General features: G+C 35.2%; 1 protein-coding gene across 1 annotated transcript; it reads left to right on the top strand.

Annotated features, from left to right (window-relative positions):
* The first annotated feature begins 144 nt into the window (after positions 1–144).
* On the top strand, positions 145–9,306 carry LOC115699099 (vacuolar sorting protein 18). Its single transcript, XM_030626336.2, has 23 exons — positions 145–698; positions 1,285–1,497; positions 1,646–1,785; positions 1,949–2,044; positions 2,312–2,379; positions 2,467–2,568; positions 2,786–2,930; positions 3,129–3,272; positions 3,398–3,517; positions 3,646–3,702; positions 3,912–3,971; positions 4,064–4,171; positions 4,735–4,877; positions 5,178–5,256; positions 5,664–5,726; positions 5,807–5,937; positions 6,358–6,463; positions 6,892–7,080; positions 7,169–7,396; positions 7,893–8,048; positions 8,235–8,393; positions 8,519–8,635; positions 8,791–9,306. The coding sequence occupies exons 1-23, from the start codon at positions 536–538 to the stop codon at positions 8,962–8,964; spliced, it is 2,961 nt and encodes a 986-aa protein (XP_030482196.1). The 5' UTR covers positions 145–535; the 3' UTR covers positions 8,965–9,306.
* The last annotated feature ends 10,756 nt before the right edge of the window (positions 9,307–20,062 follow it).

The following is a 20,062-nucleotide window of genomic DNA, read 5'->3' as shown; positions in this document are numbered from 1 at the left end:
GAGCGGTTTCTTTGCATTGAAGACAATTTTGTATTTTGAGATTTTCTGACCGTTGGGAGAAATTAGTCGTTGCGTAGAGCTTGGTGCAATATTAGCCGTTGGATTCGAAACCGCTCCTTGTAGACGCTCCGTTTTGATTTAAAGCTCTTATTAAGTAGTGTATTTCGTTTTAATTGGACTTCAAAGCACGATTGGGCCCATATTGGGCCCTCCACCGCCGCTCCACAATCCATAAAACGGTGCGTTGGAAGAAAACGACGTCGTTTAGAAAATGGTTTTGTTTTGTTTTGGTTTTTTTTTTTTTTTTTTTTTTTTTTTTTTTTGGCAGTGAAAAAAAATATGACAGTGATTTAACATAAACATAGCTCGCCAGCCTGGGGCTCAAAAATCTTTTTCATTCTGCGAATTCCAATTTGATCGCCGGCCAGTTGAACTTCCATCTTCGGCTCATTTTGAAGAACCAAAATGAAATTGAATTGGGAAGTTTGAGGTATAATTAGGCTATTTTGTTGTTGCTCTTAATCGAATTCGGATAATGGATCCAGGTAGGCAGGTCTTCACGGTTGATCTTCTAGAAAGGTATGCGGCTAAGGGGCGTGGAGTAATCACATGTATGGCTGCTGGGAATGACGTGATTATATTGGGAACTAGCAAAGGATGGGTCATTCGCCATGATTTTGGGGTCGGCGATTCGTATGGTATGTTCTTAAAGTATAATTGAATTTTCTAAAGTTCTGTGAATGAAGGTTTGAACAATGTGAAATAAGTTTGCTTGCTTATACAGTAATGGGTTCTGCATTCGGTGAAACTGTTGAAAAATTAGAACTTTATCGTTACCATAAAAAAGAAAAAAAAAAGAAAAAAGAAAAAAAACAAAGTTTTAACCTTTTTTTGAAGTTTTTTAATCAGGTGGAAAGCTTCAGGATGAATTCTACTTGTTTCGATAATATAAAGACTAAAATCAGTTTGAATTTTGAACCAAGGATCATACTGGGTATTGAGTTTAGTTGCTACTTTTGTATTTGAAGCTGTGTCTGAATTAAGGTTGATGTAAATTGAGTTGAAACTTTCTTTTTTAAAACGCGAATTGTGCTAGCATGTAATTACATAGATTAGCATACAAAACGCAAGAGCTTACAATTTACATCTGGTTATAACTTGTAACTTCTGAGACAATTCTCTTATTGTGTTTGGCTTGGTTCGGTCTCTCTCTCTCTCTCTATATATATATCTTTATATATATATATATATCTATTAATGGCTATATAATTGTTTGAGATATAGATATTGATCTTTCTGCGGGTCGTCCTGGCGATCAGTCTATCCATAGAGTTTTTGTTGATCCTGGTGGGAGCCATTGTATTGCCACAGTTGTTGGTAGTGGGGGTGCAGATACCTTTTATACTCATGCGAAATGGAGTAAGCCCCGTCTCTTAAGCAAACTAAAGGGTATTGTTGTGAATGCTGTAGCCTGGAACAGACAGCAGATCACAGAAGGTAATTTATTGGTTTCTTGACAATTCGTGGCCTAAAATGTTGTGCATATCGGTTTGTTTTAGCTATCCAGTATAATCTCTTAAAATGCAGCTTCTACCTATCTTTGTATCTATTTTAGCTGCCTAATTTAATCATATCCCAAATTCAGCTTCTACAAAGGAAGTAATTCTCGGTACAGACAATGGACAACTTTATGAGATTGCAGTGGATGAGAAGGATAAAAAGGAGAAGTATGTAAAGTTTTTGTTTGAAATGGTAGAAATTCCTGAAGCCTTCACGGGTCTGCAGGTTCTCTTTCTTTTTCTTTGGAGAAGTCACTCTAGTTTTAACTCTCTTTACTTTGTATGTCTCTACTTTGGTAACTTGCACACACACAAGTGGACAAATAGGTTATTGTTTAAATTCAACTTAAATTTGACTTTACCTCTTCTTGTTGTTTACTTAAATACAGATGGAAACTACTAGCGTACCAAGTGGGACTAGGTACTATATCATGGCTGTCACTCCCACAAGACTTTATTCTTTTACTGGTTTTGGATCATTGGAGGTAAATTAAATTTCACACCTTTTCTTTAGAAGTTGCATGCATTTTCCTTGGTGATATGATTCTGGCATGTAATTTGCAAATGTTTTTCTTATTTAAAACTTCTTCCAGCGAGTTGAACAATCTGTATTCCTGCAAGAAAATAAAGAGTGAAATAACAGAAATAGGGAAAAAAAATGGAAATTCTTTACATGCATGATTTTATGCATTGGAACTATAGATTTCTTATTAGTGTTCTTACTTTTGAATATTGGTTTTGCTTATTTCTAGACTGTTTTCGCGGGTTATTTGGATAGAGCTGTGCATTTCATGACACTTCCTGGTGAAATTCCAAACAGGTATGTGCTGTTATCAGTGGTTTCACTGATAATGATCCACTCTCTTTGACATACTCTGACCAGAAGCTAAGTTTTGCTTTTCTTCAGTGAGCTGCACTACTATATTAAGCAAAGAAGAGCTGTACATTTTGCATGGCTTTCTGGTGTTGGTATTTATCATGGGGATCTTAACTTTGGAGCTCAACACAGGTAGATAATGGAATTTTCTCTTCTTACCTCAGTGATCACATAAGCCATTCGTGTAGATTCTTTTATTCCTTATCATCACTGTCACTAGTTTTTTTGATTTGCTTTTGAACATGGTTGTAGTACTTTCATATTATTGTTTTGATTTTTCTTTTATGTGAAGCTATACTCAGAAAAACCTTTACCATCCCAACTTCCTTATTTGGAATTTCTTTTGCAGTTCTTCAAATGGAGATGAAAACTTTGTCGAAAATAAGGCCCTTTTAATAAATTCAAAATTATCTGATGGTGCTGATGCAGTGAAACCCAGTTCTATGGCTCTGTCTGAATTTCATTTCTTGCTTCTTGTGGGAAACAAGGTTAAGGTGGGTTTGTAAACTACCACTTACTATCTGCAGTTGTCTTCGGTGATTTTTTGTGATTGTATTGCCTATTGAGACCTAAAGTTGGGACTGCTAGTGATAAATATTACATACTATCAGGCCTCTTTGTATATTTGAATGTGTCTTACCCTTGTATTGCTAAAAATCTGTATTTGTTTTATTATCTTATTAATTTTGTAGGTTGTAAACAGAATTAGTGAGCAAATCATAGAGGAACTTCAGTTTGATCAAACATCAGAATCAGTTTCAAGGGGTGTCATTGGGCTGTGCAGCGATGCCACTGCTGGATTGTTCTACGCATATGACCAAAACTCTATTTTCCAGGTTTATCTCTTAACAAATTTTCTTTATCCCTTTAGAAATGGGTGGTGGGGGGTGGCTTTACTTTTTCATTCCATTTTATGCTATTAGTGAATATTTATATATTGGTTTTTTGAGAGCATATGTAGGTGTCAGTCAATGATGAAGGTCGAGATATGTGGAAGGTCTATCTTGACATGAAGGAGTATGCTGCAGCTTTAGCAAATTGCCGCGACCCACTTCAGAGGGACCAAGTTTATGTTTTGCAGGTCAGTTACTGTTCTGAATATAGACCTCATTTTCTGTTCATTTTCAAAACAAATATGCGCCCTACCAATTATTGCCAGAAAGTTTTCTGAATTTATTACTAATTCAATAGGAGTTATATTGGTTGCAGGCTGAAGCTGCTTTTGCTTCCAAGGATTATCTTAGAGCAGCATCTTTCTATGCCAAAGTATATTACCTACTTTCTTGATAAAGTAAATAATTTATTCCTATTTATATTGCATTAGTTATGATGGACTGGTTCCAAAGGTGGGAACATGTTCAGGTGAACCGGGCACGAAATACATGGACCGTCTGAATAGAGTTTTCTTTCGATAGATATAATTTAATTATTCAATAGAAAATGACAACTTTGTAACTGATTGGAGTGTATTGCAGATTAACTACATATTGTCATTTGAGGAGATTACTCTGAAGTTTATTACTGTGAGCGAACAGGTAACTGCCAAATAACGTTCTTGGTCAAATTTGTTCCATTTGAATGATAGATGCAGACTTTCATTTTTATTAAGTACTTTGCCTACTTGCAGGATGCTTTGAGAACTTTTTTACTACGGAAAATTGATAATCTTGCAAAAGGTGACAAGTGCCAGATAACAATGATTTCAACTTGGGCAACTGAATTATACTTGGACAAGGTTTTATTTACCCCCACTCATTTGTTCTTTTTTTTGGGTGTGTGTGCGCACATAAAGTTTGGATATAAGAACTCTGATTTCGCCCTTTATTTTTTGTCCTATTGCCTAGATGATAAAGTAGATATGATAATGTCTTCAGTTAACAGAAAAACTAAGAACAGTTTGCCAGTCAAATTTCTACTATCTGCATATTTCTGTTACATTAGTCCACTAAGCTTAAGGAGTCTGAGAAAGTCAATTACTATTAAGTTTTATTTTCTGATTTTTTTTTTCCTTAAAAATGAGATATTATTAAAAATAAATTTTCCAAATTGACAAAAAAAAAAAAAAGGGAGCGAAAAATTCCCAAAGAAAAAGGAACCAATGTGTAAACAAGCCAATAGTAGAACTCTGCATGGGAAACTGACTTATCTGATAGAGATGAGTCAAATTTCATGAACACAAAATTATACATATTTACATCTATGGCAGAACATTTTGATGTTTACTATCACTATCCTCCATAATTTATTACTATTTGATGCTGTTTCAGATAAATTTCAAACTTAATCTTTCCATTTCAGATTAATCGTCTACTCTTGGAAGATGAAACTGCTTTGGATAGCCATGATTCAGAGTACCAATCAATAATTAAAGAGTTTTGTGCTTTTCTCAGTGACTGCAAGGATGTGTTGGATGAGGCAACTACAATGAAACTTTTAGAGAGGTAATTGTTGACAGGATCCTCTGTAAGTTAATCACATTTTTTTTAATGAAAGTATGAAAGCAATAGTTACTTATTTTCTGTCTTAGTGTAGATGAAAGTTTATATTAGAATTTTAGTTGCTTTTTTCCGTGCATGCTTACAAATGACAGGAGTTATTTTTTTTCTTGTAAACATTTATAATAGCTGTGCATAAGCAGAGACTGTATCAACCATTTTTTTCTTACATAATCACTTGATCATTTTGATGTTGTTTGTTATATCAAAGAACACTAGAATTAATTATTTAGCAATATTTTGCAGTTATGGTCGGGTTGAAGAGTTGGTGTTTTTTGCCAGTTTAAAGGAGCAGTACGAAATTGTAATTCATCATTACATACAGGTGCTTCATCATTCCTTTCTGTTTAAGCATTTTAGTTTTGTGAACGTTGTCACTATAAATCGCATTTACTAATGTTTTCTACTAGTTCTGTACTTTAATCCATAAATACACATACACAAGTATCAACATCTACCTCCTTTATTTTTAATTGTTCAACAAAATTCCTTTTCAAAGTAAATTTATCATCACTTAAAATCTAGCAAATATGTTTATATACATTTCACAGCTGTGAAATGCAGGATTGTGTTCCTTTTTTCTTTCTTTTTCTGTATAGGACTTGGTACTTATTAAACTAACACTATTAGAACTATCATTCTTTTCCAATGAGCTTTTCAGTTCACTTCTATATATATCCTAGGCCAATTTGTTTAAGTTGATAAGTATTTTCACATGGTTTCTGGCATTAGCAAGGAGAAGCAAAGAAAGCATTGGAAGTGCTTCAGAAGCCATCTGTTCCCTTAGACCTTCAGGTAATGATATCCAAAAATTTCAATTAAAATTGATTTTTACCACATGTATACTTAATGTGAACTTGTAATTGCTACTGCAGTACAAGTTTGCCCCAGACCTGATCATGCTTGATGCTTATGAAACTGTGGAATCATGGATGACAACAAACAAACTCAACCCACGGAAACTGATTCCTGCAATGATGCGTTACTCAAGTGAACCTCATGCAAAGTAATTTGCAAGCAACGTGCATTTTCATGGACATTTTTATGATTAAATGCAAAATGCACACCAACGGACTTACTCTTTGACATATATTATCAGTTACATGCTTCAATAAATTGCTTAAAACTAGACATAAATCTTGGGAAGAATTAAAAAAATGACTCCTTAGTTCTTTTGGGATTAATAAGTAGAAGTTGATTTAGGTTTAGTTTTCGATTCCTCATGGAGACCAACCTAGCAATTAGTTAAGAGTTTCTTGCCTCCCCCAAGATTGTAGGGTTCAGCAGTAAAATGAGGAAATTAGAAGTTGCGTTTTGTGCTTTGATTTCCTTCTTTGCTGTAAATTTAATATTTTAAGTATTTCTTGGATAGAAATCTTGATTACTAATATGCTAAAAATCTCTTTTGCCGTGAATTCACATGCAGGAATGAAACTCATGAAGTTATCAAATATTTGGAATACTGTGTTCATCGTTTGCATAATGAGGACCCTGGAGTTCACAACTTGCTTCTCACTCTGTATGCCAAGCAGGTTGTCATTCATTTACTATAATTTCTATTTTACTTTTTTTTGTTAAAAGAAATGCTTTTAAGCTGCACATGGTCAATTATATTGCATTCCAACAAGTGAATTATGGGTCAGTCTATCTTGATTTTGAACATCCAAGTCATGTTATGGGTCTCTGGTCATTTTTTAATAAAACCAAGCACATCAATCAAAATGTTCGACTTCTATATTTCTTACAGAACAAAACTATCAAGTGCAATTTTTTGTATCAGTCAATAAAGTCAGTGTGATAAAAAGTGGTTTGACACAAACAGGATCAGCAGAAATTTAAACAAAATTTTGTTTTCCAATTTAACATGTGATTTGTGAAGATTAAATGTTGTTCTGACCTTGCATATGCTCAGAGAGTAGACTACCAGTGAATTTATTGTTGATTTTGCTTATGAAATCAGGAAGATGATAGTGCATTGTTGCGATTCCTACAATGCAAATTTGGAAAAGGGCGGGAAAATGGTCCTGATTTCTTCTATGATCCAAAGTATGCCTTGCGTCTTTGCCTCAAGGAAAAGCGCATGCGTGCTTGTGTTCATATATACAGCATGATGTCTATGCATGAAGAAGCAGTTGCTCTTGCCCTACAGGTGATGAATTTAATTACTAATGTTTTTCTTGATCATACTCTTCAATCTGTTATGTATAGGTCTTTAATCGCCCTATCTCGCATTGTAGGTTGACCCAGAGCTTGCGATGGCTGAAGCTGATAAGGTTGAGGATGACGAAGATCTGAGGAAGAAGCTTTGGCTAATGGTAGCCAAACATGTTATTGAACAGGAAAAGGGAGCTAAAAGGGACAACATCCGGAAGGCCATAGCATTTCTCAAGGAAACTGATGGCCTTTTGAAGATAGAAGACATATTGCCATTCTTTCCAGACTTTGCCTTAATTGATGACTTTAAGGTATAAACTACAAGTTTCAATTGAAGTTCAATGCCCTGCCAAACAAAACGAAAAATACAAACATAACAAGCACTTCAATAACAATAAGACCTCTCTCTTTTTTCAGAGGCTTTAGAAGACTCTTTTATCTTTAAAATTACATTCTTTCATTCCAGTCAAACTGTCGACATAACAGCCAGCACTTCAAAAATATGATTCACACTTTCACTTGACTGTTCTCTTGTTTTTCTTATTGTCACTGTGGATGACTCTTACTCTGTGTTCTTTACTTGTTAGTGTATTAGTTTTTTCCTCAAAAAGTTTTAGTTGGTATGAGTATCTGGTATCTACATTTCTGTTTATTTCCTTTCTTTTTGTGAGAATCCTTAGATATCTTCCTGACTGTTAATTTTTTATGATTGATTCCTCTTCTTTTTTAGCTGATTTTGTGATTAATTTGTTCCGTGCTAAAACTTCAGTCTACTTTTTCTTTTCTTCTTGTATGTATCTTTTGCAGGAGGCAATATGCTCATCGTTAGAAGACTACAACAAGCAAATTGAATTGCTGAAAGAGGAGATGAATGATGCAACACATGGTGCAGACAACATCAGAAATGATATCAGTGCACTTGCACAAAGATATGCTGTGATTGAATGTGAAGAGGAATGCGGGGTATTTACTATTCTCGTGGCCCTCCATTTTTGGGTCTTTTGTACTACAACACCATACATTCTCAGTCAATTCAATTTGTTCAACTCCAAGTCAACCTTGAATTTGTTGTTTTCATGAGACGCTTAGCCACCTATTTAATATTGCATGTTATCCGAAATATGACTTCCATGTTATCTGGATTATCAGGTATGTAAGCGTAAAATATTAACGGCAGGGAGGGAATATCAAACACGTGGCTACACATCAGTGGGACCAATGCCACCTTTCTATGTCTTTCCATGTGGGCACGCCTTTCATTCACATTGCTTAATTGCGCATGTGACCCGTTGTACAAATGAAGCTCAGGTAAGTTGGAGTATTTTCTTTCGTATTTGTTGACATCAATTTAAGTTGTTTCCAATTATAAAAAACAGACAGTTCTTTCTCGTTCAGACCTGATGTTTGTTCGTGCATTGTTATTATTATTGCAGGCGGAGTACATACTGGATCTACAGAAGCAAATTACATTACTTGGTGGGGAGACCAGTAGAGATTCAAATGGCAGTTTAACAGAAGAATCCATATCCAGCATGACTCCTGTAGATAAGGTCAGTATTACATTTTTATCACTGTTAGAGTTCGTTACATATTCTTGGTCCTGGTCAAGGGATTCTATCTTGAAGAAAATTGAAAATTTGTGTTGCCTTGTTAGCACGTTGGGTTTGTGTTTCTAGTTTGGGTCATGATAATTTTCATTGCACAGCTTCGGTCACAGTTGGATGATGCCATAGCAAGTGAATGCCCATTTTGTGGAGAATTGATGATTCGTGAGATATCTTTGCCTTTTATACTCCCTGAAGAAGCATATCAGGTTACTTCGTGGGAAATAAAACCACATAATCTTACAAATTTGAGGTCTCTTTCTATGCCTTTGTGATCACATGATGTGTGGTCATAAGCTCTTACATTGCTTGTTAGAGACTTTTTAGTGTTTCTTCATATTTTATAATATTTTAGGTGTGGAATTGGGTCATGAAAATGCCTTTTGTTTCCCTTATTTATTATTTTGGGTTCTTTTTTTTTTTTTTTTTTTTTTTTTTTTTTTTTTTCTGTTTTATGGAATATTTTGCTTTCCTTTCGGTGGATTGTTTTCGTCCATCTTTCTGGAATTGGATCGTTGGTAGATTGTAATTATCAAATGATTTTGGTTTTGTAATAATTACAACCCATCATTTAATGTATATTTATAAAATTATGAAAAAAAAAAATAGGTTATGCACTTGTGTGTCTTCAAATCTTCATTTTCTGTTATTAAAAATGGTAAATTTGCGATGTTACTATTTTTTGTTGTTTTGATAAATTTAATTACACTAAATGCCGTATTTATTCTATTACTAAAACTTTATAATGGGATTAAGATTTGGTAGCTAGGTAGTTAAGTGTAATATAAATGGAAATTTACATGATATACTAATTTTTCCATTTTTTTACAAAAATACTGCCAGACGGTATTTTTTACTTTTTTACTGTGTTTTTTTATAAGTTTCATACTGCAGTATACTGTGTTAAGTTTTCACTGGTGTTCTACTGGTGTTTTACTAGTGTTCTATTGATGTTTTGAGTTGTTCTGCTTTGTGTTTTACTGGTGTTTTATAAAAATACAGTATTTTTGAAAAGATTTCTGTGTGATAGTATTTTTGTAAAAGTTAATCCAAATTACAATATTTTTGTAAGTTTCCCAATATAAATTCCACAAACAATACTTACATGAGTGATCCGGGATACATCTTTTTTTATTATTTAATTTAATTATGCCAAACACAACATTTACTCAATTGTTAAAATCATATCGGGTTAACGACTATTTCATATTTATTTGCACTTGATATTGTGTAACGACTATTTCATATTCATAAGGGTCCTTTCATATATTGATAACTCAGCACAAACTTTAATAAAACGTTTTGGGAGTCAGAATTCAGATGCCAAGTAACACAAGCTAATTTAATGAGTAATTACTATCGATGTGTTCATAAGCGAATCTACCATCTTACATCGATATCCAATCTCTACCCACAGCATTTTTACCAAAATGATTTGAAAACTAGTTTGTTTATCTTCTAGTGTTTTTATATACTTAAAATCTTTGAATATGTATTCGTTGTTGAATTGAATTGAAAGTATGAACTCTTAAATCAGATCAGGAAAGTTCGTATGTGGTCTCCAAATTTCAATATTGTTTATGCTAACATAATTACCAACCAAGCAAATAGATCATTTAGTTGAACAATATATCGCTGACTTGAGGCAAGATTTACAGTATTATTATTTTGTTAATCATACACAGTTTTTTTTTTACAATTTTTTTGAAATGGATTCTTTTTAACATATTAATGCGTGAAAATTGTAAAATTTTAGTTAAGGCAAAGTTATAATTTGAATCATTCCTCTCAAAGAAGAACTCTTCCTCTGTAACTGCTCTCAATTCATACACAACATTCAGTGTACTATGATGTGCTATAAATATGAATTATTTAATATTTGTGTGTAAATTTTGCGAGTGTAGAAAAATGTGAACATTTTGATTTTTGATGCCTTAAAACTTAGATGGTTCGATCTAATTTATCACGCAAGAAGTGGAATTGTAAAGAAATGAAGAAAACAACACTTGGGCATCTTCATTTGCAAATATTTTACTATGAAAGAAATTAAAGATACATAATATATTGACTACAAACAAACAAAGCACACATTGCCCTTCAACCATGCATAATCATATGCATAATTAGGAAATATGTTGATACATAATATGGAGAAGAAAACACTTGTCTCTATCTCTCTCTTATTTATTTTTTTTTTTTTTTTTGAGGCTATGCCTATGATAGTAAGTAATTAGTTGAGTTGGCCACTAACACAGACCCATTGACCGGCAAAGATGTTGTTGCAAACAAGATTAGGATTGATAAAGGTGAAGGTCTCAGAATCCAAGCTAAACATTTTAACTATTCCAGCACAATTATCACCACTTTGTACTCCATATATTCCTTGGCATACCAGCTTACCATTCTTCTTACCAGCAAAACCGCCTGTAATAATAATTAAAAGAAAAAAAAAATAAACTTATAATTTATAATACAATTACCAAATTATTCAACTATATTATAACTCACTTCCAATTTGAATGCTCTCCGCAATGGGCATGGATATCAGTACAAAAACACAGAATAATGCAACAAAACTAAGTAAGATGGTCACTTTGCTCGAATATTTAGCCATTATTTTTCTTGCTATTTGCAAAATCCTACTCTTCTTAATGTGAAGTGACAATGAACTGTTTTATTATGTGATGATTAAGGATATGAGTGAAGCCTTATTTATACTAAAATTATTAAAGTTGAAAACCTTATAATACTGATGATTTCTTTTTTCTAACACCACAAACATACACACATAGTAAAATTGGTATTTTATTTTTTAAAACATGACGTTGGTGAACAACAAAAGCATTGTGAATAATATTGCCCAATGATGGCAGGCTTAGCGGCCTTGTTTTTTTCGAAGAAAAAAAAAATGCATGTGAGATATTAATATTTTATAAAATATATCATTTGCCGTCCAAGAGAATTTATTTTGTTACCATTTTTATGATTTACATTACATTTTAATCAGTATTTTTTTTACACTGTATAATTATGTAATTTTATGTAGTTGTTGCAGTGTACTTAAGTTTCTATTAGAAATTGATACACATTTCTACAATACTAAATTAAGTCTAGAATTTTCTACACATTTGTAGAAAAACATACTCTAAACTTTTAGATAATTGTAGAATAATTTAGAATTTTCTAGACATGTAGAAATCCAATAGAACATAGGCATTTCTAGAAAACTTTAGTCTAGAAGTTTCTAGTTATGCATGCTTAAGAAATATGTAGAAATGTATGGATAAAATCTTTGAACTAGAAAGATCTAGAAGAAATAATTCTAGCCATAAAGTGTAAGGGGTGAGCAACTATAAATACCCCATCAAACTTCCAAATTGTAACCAAGCTTGAGTAGCCAAAGCAAGTCTTTTACTACTAGCCTACTACCTTGTCTCCTCTCTTACTACACACATAAAAATTAAAACACTACATAACTCTTCCTTGTCCCACCAATCATCCAACTTATCAACTTATCAACATCATCATACTACACCACCTAATATCCATCCATACAAATCTAAACCAATACAAATTTATTCTCAAACCATCAGTGGTATCAGAGCTCCGTTCGATCATATATCACTGGGCGTAATCTTTTCCACTCATCAACATGAGTTCGGAGTACAATCGCTCTTCACTACCTCTTCCAATTTTCCATGGAGAAAATTATGATTTTTGGTCCATCAAAATGAGGACCTATTTTCGATCACAAAATCTATGGAAAATTGTTGAAGAAGGAATCACTATTCCGGAAGATATTACATCTCTTTCGGAAGATCAAAAGAAGGCACTCGAGGATAATCAACAAAAAGATTCTCATGCATTATACTGCTTGCAACAAGCTATGGCAGACAATCTTTTTCCACGAATAATGGGCGCAACAACAGCAAAAGAAGCATGGGACACGCTGCAGGAGGAGTTCCAAGGAACAGTCAAGGTACGCACAGTTAGACTACAAAAGCTTAGAAGAGATTTTGAGAATCTTAGAATGAAAGATAATGAGACTGCAAAAGATTACTATTCTAGAATTAAAGACATAGTAAATCAAATGGGAGCCTATGGAGAAATAATTTCTGACAAGAATATAGTACAAAAGATACTAATTTCTTGTACAGAAAAATATGATTCAATAGTTTCTGTGATAGAGGAAACTAAAGATTTAGAAACTCTATCACCAACTGAACTAATGGGCTCTCTTGAAGCATATGAAAGTAGACGAGAAAGGCATAAGGAAAGTGAAGCTGAAAATTCCTTTCAGTCTAAAATCAATCCGCGGTCTCAAAAACCAAAAGCTGATGGGAAAAAGACACAAGAAAAACAAAAAGAAAATAACGACAAGTATCCTCCATGTGGCATTTGTAAAAGAAAAAGTTACTTGGAGAAAGACTGTTGGTTCAAAGGAAAACCACAGTGCCAAAATTGTAAAAAATTTGGCCACACTGAAAAAACTTGTTGTTTAAAGAAATCCCATCAAGCTAATTTTTTCGAAGAGAAAAATGATGAAAATAATCTCTTCTATGTCTGCCAAGCTGCAACAGAAGAAGGAAAAGATACTTGGTATCTTGACAGTGGTTGCAGTAACCACATGACGAAAAATGAAAGCATCTTTTGTAGTCTTGATAGATCCAAGACTAAAGTCAAAATCGGTAATGGTGACTTCATGGAAGCAGTCGGCAAAGGCACCATTGCCATTGACACTAAAAAGGGCAAGAGATACATCAATGATGTACTCTTGGTACCCAACATTGATCAAAACCTACTTAGCGTAGGTCAAATGATTGAAAAAGGGTACTCTTTGCATTTTGAAGGAGATTCTTGCACAATCTATGATAAGCAAGATAAATCCTTTCAAATTGAAAAGGTGAAAATGAAAGAAAATAGATGCTTTCCCATACAATGGAGATATGCAAGCAATGTGGCAATGCAAGCGCAAACAGATGAGTCATGGCTATGGCATAGAAGGTTTGGTCACTTCAACTTCCATGGGCTTAAGATCCTCGACGAGAAGAATATGATGCGAGACCTCCCAGCAATTAAGGAGATCAACACAGTCTGTGAAGGATGCATGCTCGGGAAACAACATCGACAACCTTTTCCATCTGGCAAAGCTTGGAGAGCCAAAAAGCCACTGGAGCTAGTCCATACTGACGTCTGCGGGGCAATGCGCACTCCATCAAATGACCAAAACAGGTACTTCATTCTCTTCATTGATGACTTTACTAGAATGTCATGGGTTTATTTTATGCAACAAAAGTCGCAAGTCTTCGATATTTTCAAAAAATTCAAATCCCGTGTCGAAAAACAAAGCGGTCACTACATCAAGACAATTAGAAGTGATAGAGGCAAAGAATACACTTCTAATGAATTCAACAAGTTCTGTGAAGATGAAGGGATGGAGCACTAACTCACTGTTGGATACGCACCAGAACAGAATGGTGTATCTGAAAGGAAAAATAGGACTGTTATGGAGGCAGCAAGAGCCATGCTGCTAGAGAAAGGTCTCCCAAAACGATTTTGGGCAGAGGCAGTAAGCACTGCAGTCTACTTGCTCAACCGATGTCCAACCAAAGCCGTGCAGAATAAGACGCCGATCGAAGCTTGGAGCCGACGTAAGCCATCAGCAAAGCATCTCAAAGTCTTCGGCTGCATATGCTACAGTCACATTCCAAAAGAGAAAAGAGGCAAGCTTGATGAGAAGGCAGAGAAAGGAATCTTCTTAGGCTATAGTACTCAATCAAAAGGTTATCGTGTCTATAGCTTAGAAACAAATAAGCTAATAATCAGTCGAGACGTAAAATTTGACGAAGATGCTGCATACAACTGGGAGACACAAGAAGTTGAAAGAAAGACAGTCAATATTCCTCTACCGCCAAGACAGGAAACTGATCAAAATGAAGTTCTTACTCAACCAAGAACACAAGAACCTGCACAAGTCATAGAATCTCTGCCAGACTCACCAGTAAGGCGAACAAGACCACTATCAGAAATCTACGAGACATGCAACTTAGTACTTATGGAGCCAGAAAGCTTTGAAGCAGCTCATAAACAAGAAGTATGGAGAAAAGCTATGAATGAAGAGATAAAGATGATTATGAAGAATGAGACTTGGGAGCTTGTAGATCGTCCACAAGACAAAGATACTATAGGAGTCAAGTGGGTCTACAAGACAAAGCTCAACGCAGATGGCTCTATCCAAAAGCACAAAGCAAGATTAGTTGCGAAAGGATACTCACAACAATACGGAGTCGACTACAACGAAACATTTGCTCCAGTTGCACGCCTCGACACTATTAGGGCTTTAATAGCTCTAGCTGCACAAAAGAAATGGAAGATTTTTCAACTCGATGTGAAGTCAGCATTCCTAAATGGTTATCTTGAAGAAGAAATTTATGTGGAGCAACCTCAAGGGTTCGTGATACAAGGACAGGAAGATAAAGTCCTCAAATTGAAAAAGGCTTTATATGGCCTAAAGCAAGCTCCACGAGCCTGGTATAGTAGAATTGACAACTACTTTACCGAGCAAGGATTCAGGAGGAGCAAGAGTGAGCCAACTCTTTACATCAAAACTCAAGGTACGAATGATACACTAATTGTCTCTTTATACGTTGATGATCTCATCTACACAGGCAATAATGAGAAGATGATAAAGAAGTTTAAAGAAGACATGATGAAAAATTTTGAGATGACCGACCTGGGATTAATGCACTACTTTCTCGGGATCGAAATAACTCAAAAAGAAGATGGGATCTTCATCTCACAAAAGAAGTATAAAGAGACACTATTGAAGAAATTCAAAATGGAGGGATGCAAGACTGTATCAACTCCATTAGACAATAACAAAGCTCTCAAGAAGGAAGATGGCTCACCGAAAGCTGATGAATCAAAATTTTGAAGTCTAATTGGCAGCCTTCTATATCTAACTGCTACAAGACCAGACATAATGTATGCAGTTAGTCTCCTATCAAGATTCATGCATGATCCAAGTCAAGTTCACTACGGAGCAGCCAAGCGAATCCTCAGATACTTGCAAGGAACAAAATTTTATGGAATATGGTACGGAGTTACAAGTGACTCAAAACTTGTTGGCTACACAGATAGTAGGATCAAGCGGGATCCATGGACGACATGAAGAGCACGTCAGGATATGCCTTCACACTTGGATCAGGAATATTTTCATGGGCATCAAAGAAGCAAGCAACTGTTGCACAATCATCAGCTGAAGCAGAGTACATTGCAGCAGCAATGACTACAAGCCAAGCTATATGGCTCAAAAGAATACTTGAAGACATGGGAGAATTACAAGAAGAAGCTACAAAGATATATTGCGATAGGAAATCAGCTATAGCAATGGCGAAAAATCCAGTATTTCATAGTAGAACTAAACATATAAGCATCAAGTACCATTTCATCAGGGAAGCAGAAGCAAACAAAGAAATCGAGCTCAAGCAATCGCAAGATCGAAGAAAGGTGTAGCAGACATATTCACAAAGGCACTACCAAGAGGCAAGTTCGAGCTACTACGAAACATGATTGGAGTTACAGAAATGTGTACCAAGGAGGAGTATTAGAAATTGATACACATTTCTACAATACTAAATTAAGTCTAGAATTTTCTACACATTTGTAGAAAAACATACTCTAAACTTTTAGATAATTGTAGAATAATTTAGAATTTTCTAGACATGTAGAAATCCAATAGAACATAGGCATTTCTAGAAAACTTTAGTCTAGAAGTTTCTAGTTATGCATGCTTAAGAAATATGTAGAAATGTATGGATAAAATCTTTGAACTAGAAAGATCTAGAAGAAATAATTCTAGCCATAAAGTGTAAGGGGTGAGCAACTATAAATACCCCATCAAACTTCCAAATTGTAACCAAGCTTGAGTAGCCAAAGCAAGTCTTTTACTACTAGCCTACTACCTTGTCTCCTCTCTTACTACACACATAAAAATTAAAACACTACATAACTCTTCCTTGTCCCACCAATCATCCAACTTATCAACTTATCAACATCATCATACTACACCACCTAATATCCATCCCATACAAATCTAAACCAATACAAATTTATTCTCAAACCATCAGTTTCAAATACTCATTAGTTTATAATTTGAATTTAAATAGAACATTTACACTGCTTTATTTGTATTATGCTTGTATTTTGTATGTGTCAAACTTTCATGTTAGTATTTTGTTTATATAATTATATTTTATTTGGGTAATTTGTAGGTAAATTCCTTTAACTTTGAAGTTTGACACGACTAATTTCCATTATCAAATTTTTAGGATAAAACTCTCCAAATTGCAATTTTATTTTGCTCTCCACTTTCTCATTAGTTTTTTTACTGTTAAATTCTGAATAGATCTGCCAATATGTACACATTGCATGATTTCATTATTCTATTTTACTCTCCACTTCCCATTAGTTTTATTTGTTGAAATGATCTATCTTAACAAATTGAGATAGAAATGTTCTATGCTCCTCATAATTTTGTCTACCTTATCGTAATTTTTTATCATAGGACACTTAAGGAGATCTACTTCTAAAAAATAAGGATCAAAGCCCCCTTGATTGATCTGAGCCTTCATGTCCGAACGTAGAGTGTGATAAAAATTGAATGGGGTTTTACCATTTCTTAAAGTATTGGCACCCTGAGTGCCCTCATTTGAAATAATAGCAGCAAAGCGCTCTGCCAATTTGTTCTCCTTACTCACTAGGTCTGGATGAGCACATTCCAGTCTGCCAACCACTTTTTGTCCTGTTTGGTGGCCTTCCGAATCTCATCAACCATAATCTTGATAATGTCCTCCTCAACAACCGATGAGTCCTAAGTCAGGTCACAAGCATCGAAGTAGTCACTGCTTAGGTGTGGGGCTATCAACCCAACTCTTTGAAGATTGGCCATGGTGACCAACCCTTTCACCTTCAGTGCCGCTGAAGGCATCCCCATCTACAAAGCCTCCCTCGCCACCAAGAAGTTGGTAGGACCTGGAGGTGAAATGTTGGCTGAATGATAGAATTTTTTATATTAGCAAGCCATTTTCTAAATGCGGAAAGAATTTGAAAGAAAGGAAAAACAATGACGCTTACCCAAAACCAAGAAGTCAAATGACAGTGTAGGAGCTCTCTTTAAAGGAAAGCCAAATGTAAAGAACCAATAGTCCTGGAAGTCTGGGACATGCTTCACACTACTGGTTGGGTAAACCATCTTGGAGCGCCTCTCCAGCTTGTAGAACCCGATCTTAGATCTGTTCTTCCATATGGAATGTGACCTCACACTATAAAAGTACATTGTTATCTCTGGCTCTGGAACCTCCATTTTCCAATCTATGCAAAGGATGTACCATTTGAACATTAGCTTGTATGACTACAGAATGAGCTGGAAGGGCACAATTCCTAGTGCTGGGCAAAAGTTTGCAAAGTAACATCGCAGCGGCAAGTGCACTCCATATACGATGTGCGCCCAGATCCAGTTAACAAATTCGTCCACGCACGCAGTAGGTGACTCCCCATGGAGCAACAACCTATTCCAACAATGACCCGAAATATGGCGAACCTCTCATTCCTTGGAATAGCGCTTCAGCACCTCGTAGTTATGGAACTTATTGGGGATATGGTCCATCTCGCACAGGGAAATATTATATACCACTTTTGAAGCCGCCTCCTTAAGTCACTCCTCATTCGGTACCACTTTTGAAGTAGCATCATCAGTTTGCTCCTCAATCAGTTCAACCGTTTCAAGGTCAAAGACGTCCAACATGATGATCAACTAGAGAAAAAGGCAAAAGAAAAACCAAGCGGATATATACCCACATAAAAAGAAATAGTAGAGGTACGAGAGAATCCTCCCCTAAAAATCTGCTTGGAGAAGTCCCTGTCGGACCTGTTATCCAAAAGCAAAGCCCCTGTTAAACTTTGCTCTGAAATAATTAGATCGGGAACTTGAGAATAAACTGAAGGTTCCTAAATGCTTCATCTGGAACCGTAAGGGTCCCAAACAGAAAAATTTAAATTTGAATATGCTTAGTGACATTTCATACCTGATGTTCACAAGAAATGGGCAACCAACGTAGTTCACAGATCCTAATTTTTAGACAGTATACATGCCAATTGTACATAAATTCTCAAGAATGTTCTAGAGGACTCTGGAAACTTAAATTTCACATACTATATCCTATATCCCACCTGAAAATTGGCACCTAAATCATCAACAAAGAACACATCTACCCTACCTAAAATTTGAACAAGCATTTCAACCACAAAAGAAATCAAAAGTTCAAAAGGGGTGAGAGTACTTACTTGAGGAAGATAAAAATTGTGGGGGTGGCAAGATTTACAGTGGAAAATCGTAATAGAATCCTCGTTGAGACGACAATGTTTGGCCTAAAGCTTACAAGCCCAAGCAATTAGTCTGTTGATCTCTTCTTAGAGATCTGGTGGCCTCAACAGATCTGGAAGAGGAGTTGTCAAATTTGGTGGTAGTGCTCTTGGGTTTTCTCTTGCATGAATTTGAAGAAGAAGATTAAGACAATTTTCGAACAGATTGGACATTCACTAAAAGTATTTTTCAATTTTTTCTCTCTTAGAAAGTCTGAACTCAAAATATGAAATGGGAAAAAGTGGTGAATCATTTTTTCTCACTCTATTTATAAGGAAAGCGTAACGATCTACATGCCTCTTCGATCAATGACTCAAATTGCATTATAGAAAACACAAATTTAATCTAACGGTTTGGGAATAGAAAGGTCAACAATTAGGAATCAAGGAGTTTTCAAATCATTGCGTTCACCTCAGTACAAGTGATGACATGATTACCATCAACATGCTATCCTAAGCATCACACGCTTTCTCAACACACGTGAAGTTCACGAATCAAGGATCTAGTGCCATGCGTAATCCATCAGCTGAAAGCCAAATGTCCCTAGTTGTCCACGACCAAAGAATACTAAAGTTAAAAAGGTCGCTCCTTTTTTTGAATTCTCCACATGTCCATAACAATCCAGAGAGAAGATTGCAAGCCTCCACAACTCTCAATTCTTTGAAGCTTGGGGGGTAAATGTTATTTGTGTTTTTGGAAGGGGAACATGTGAAATTCCCAATTTAGAATTAATCATCTAAGGTGACAGTGCAAAACTATCGACAATGTTGCACAGTATCCCCAACAGTTTTGCACAGTCGGGAAAAAATTTTTCCTGATGGTTTTCCACCATCACCTATTCTACTCACTTTTTTTGAAGATTGAATAGGCAACAGTCTTAGAGATTGACATAAACACTTTACCCGACTATTTAAAACAGTCAGGAAATCCTAGCTTTGTAGTAGTGATCA

Source organism: Cannabis sativa, chromosome 8 (assembly GCF_029168945.1).
Source record: "Cannabis sativa cultivar Pink pepper isolate KNU-18-1 chromosome 8, ASM2916894v1, whole genome shotgun sequence".
Taxonomy (NCBI): domain Eukaryota; kingdom Viridiplantae; phylum Streptophyta; class Magnoliopsida; order Rosales; family Cannabaceae; genus Cannabis; species Cannabis sativa.
This window is presented reverse-complemented; position numbering and strand designations above follow the sequence as displayed.

Coding starts and splice junctions, on each gene's coding strand:
- LOC115699099 (XM_030626336.2), top strand. CDS start 536: ATGGATCCAGGTAGGCAGGTCTTCACGGTTGATCTTCTAGAAAGGTAT. Junction 2,931..3,128: donor TTGTGGGAAACAAGGTTAAG/GTGGGTTTGTAA, acceptor TTAATTTTGTAG/GTTGTAAACAGAATTAGTGA. Junction 3,518..3,645: donor ACCAAGTTTATGTTTTGCAG/GTCAGTTACTGT, acceptor TATTGGTTGCAG/GCTGAAGCTGCTTTTGCTTC.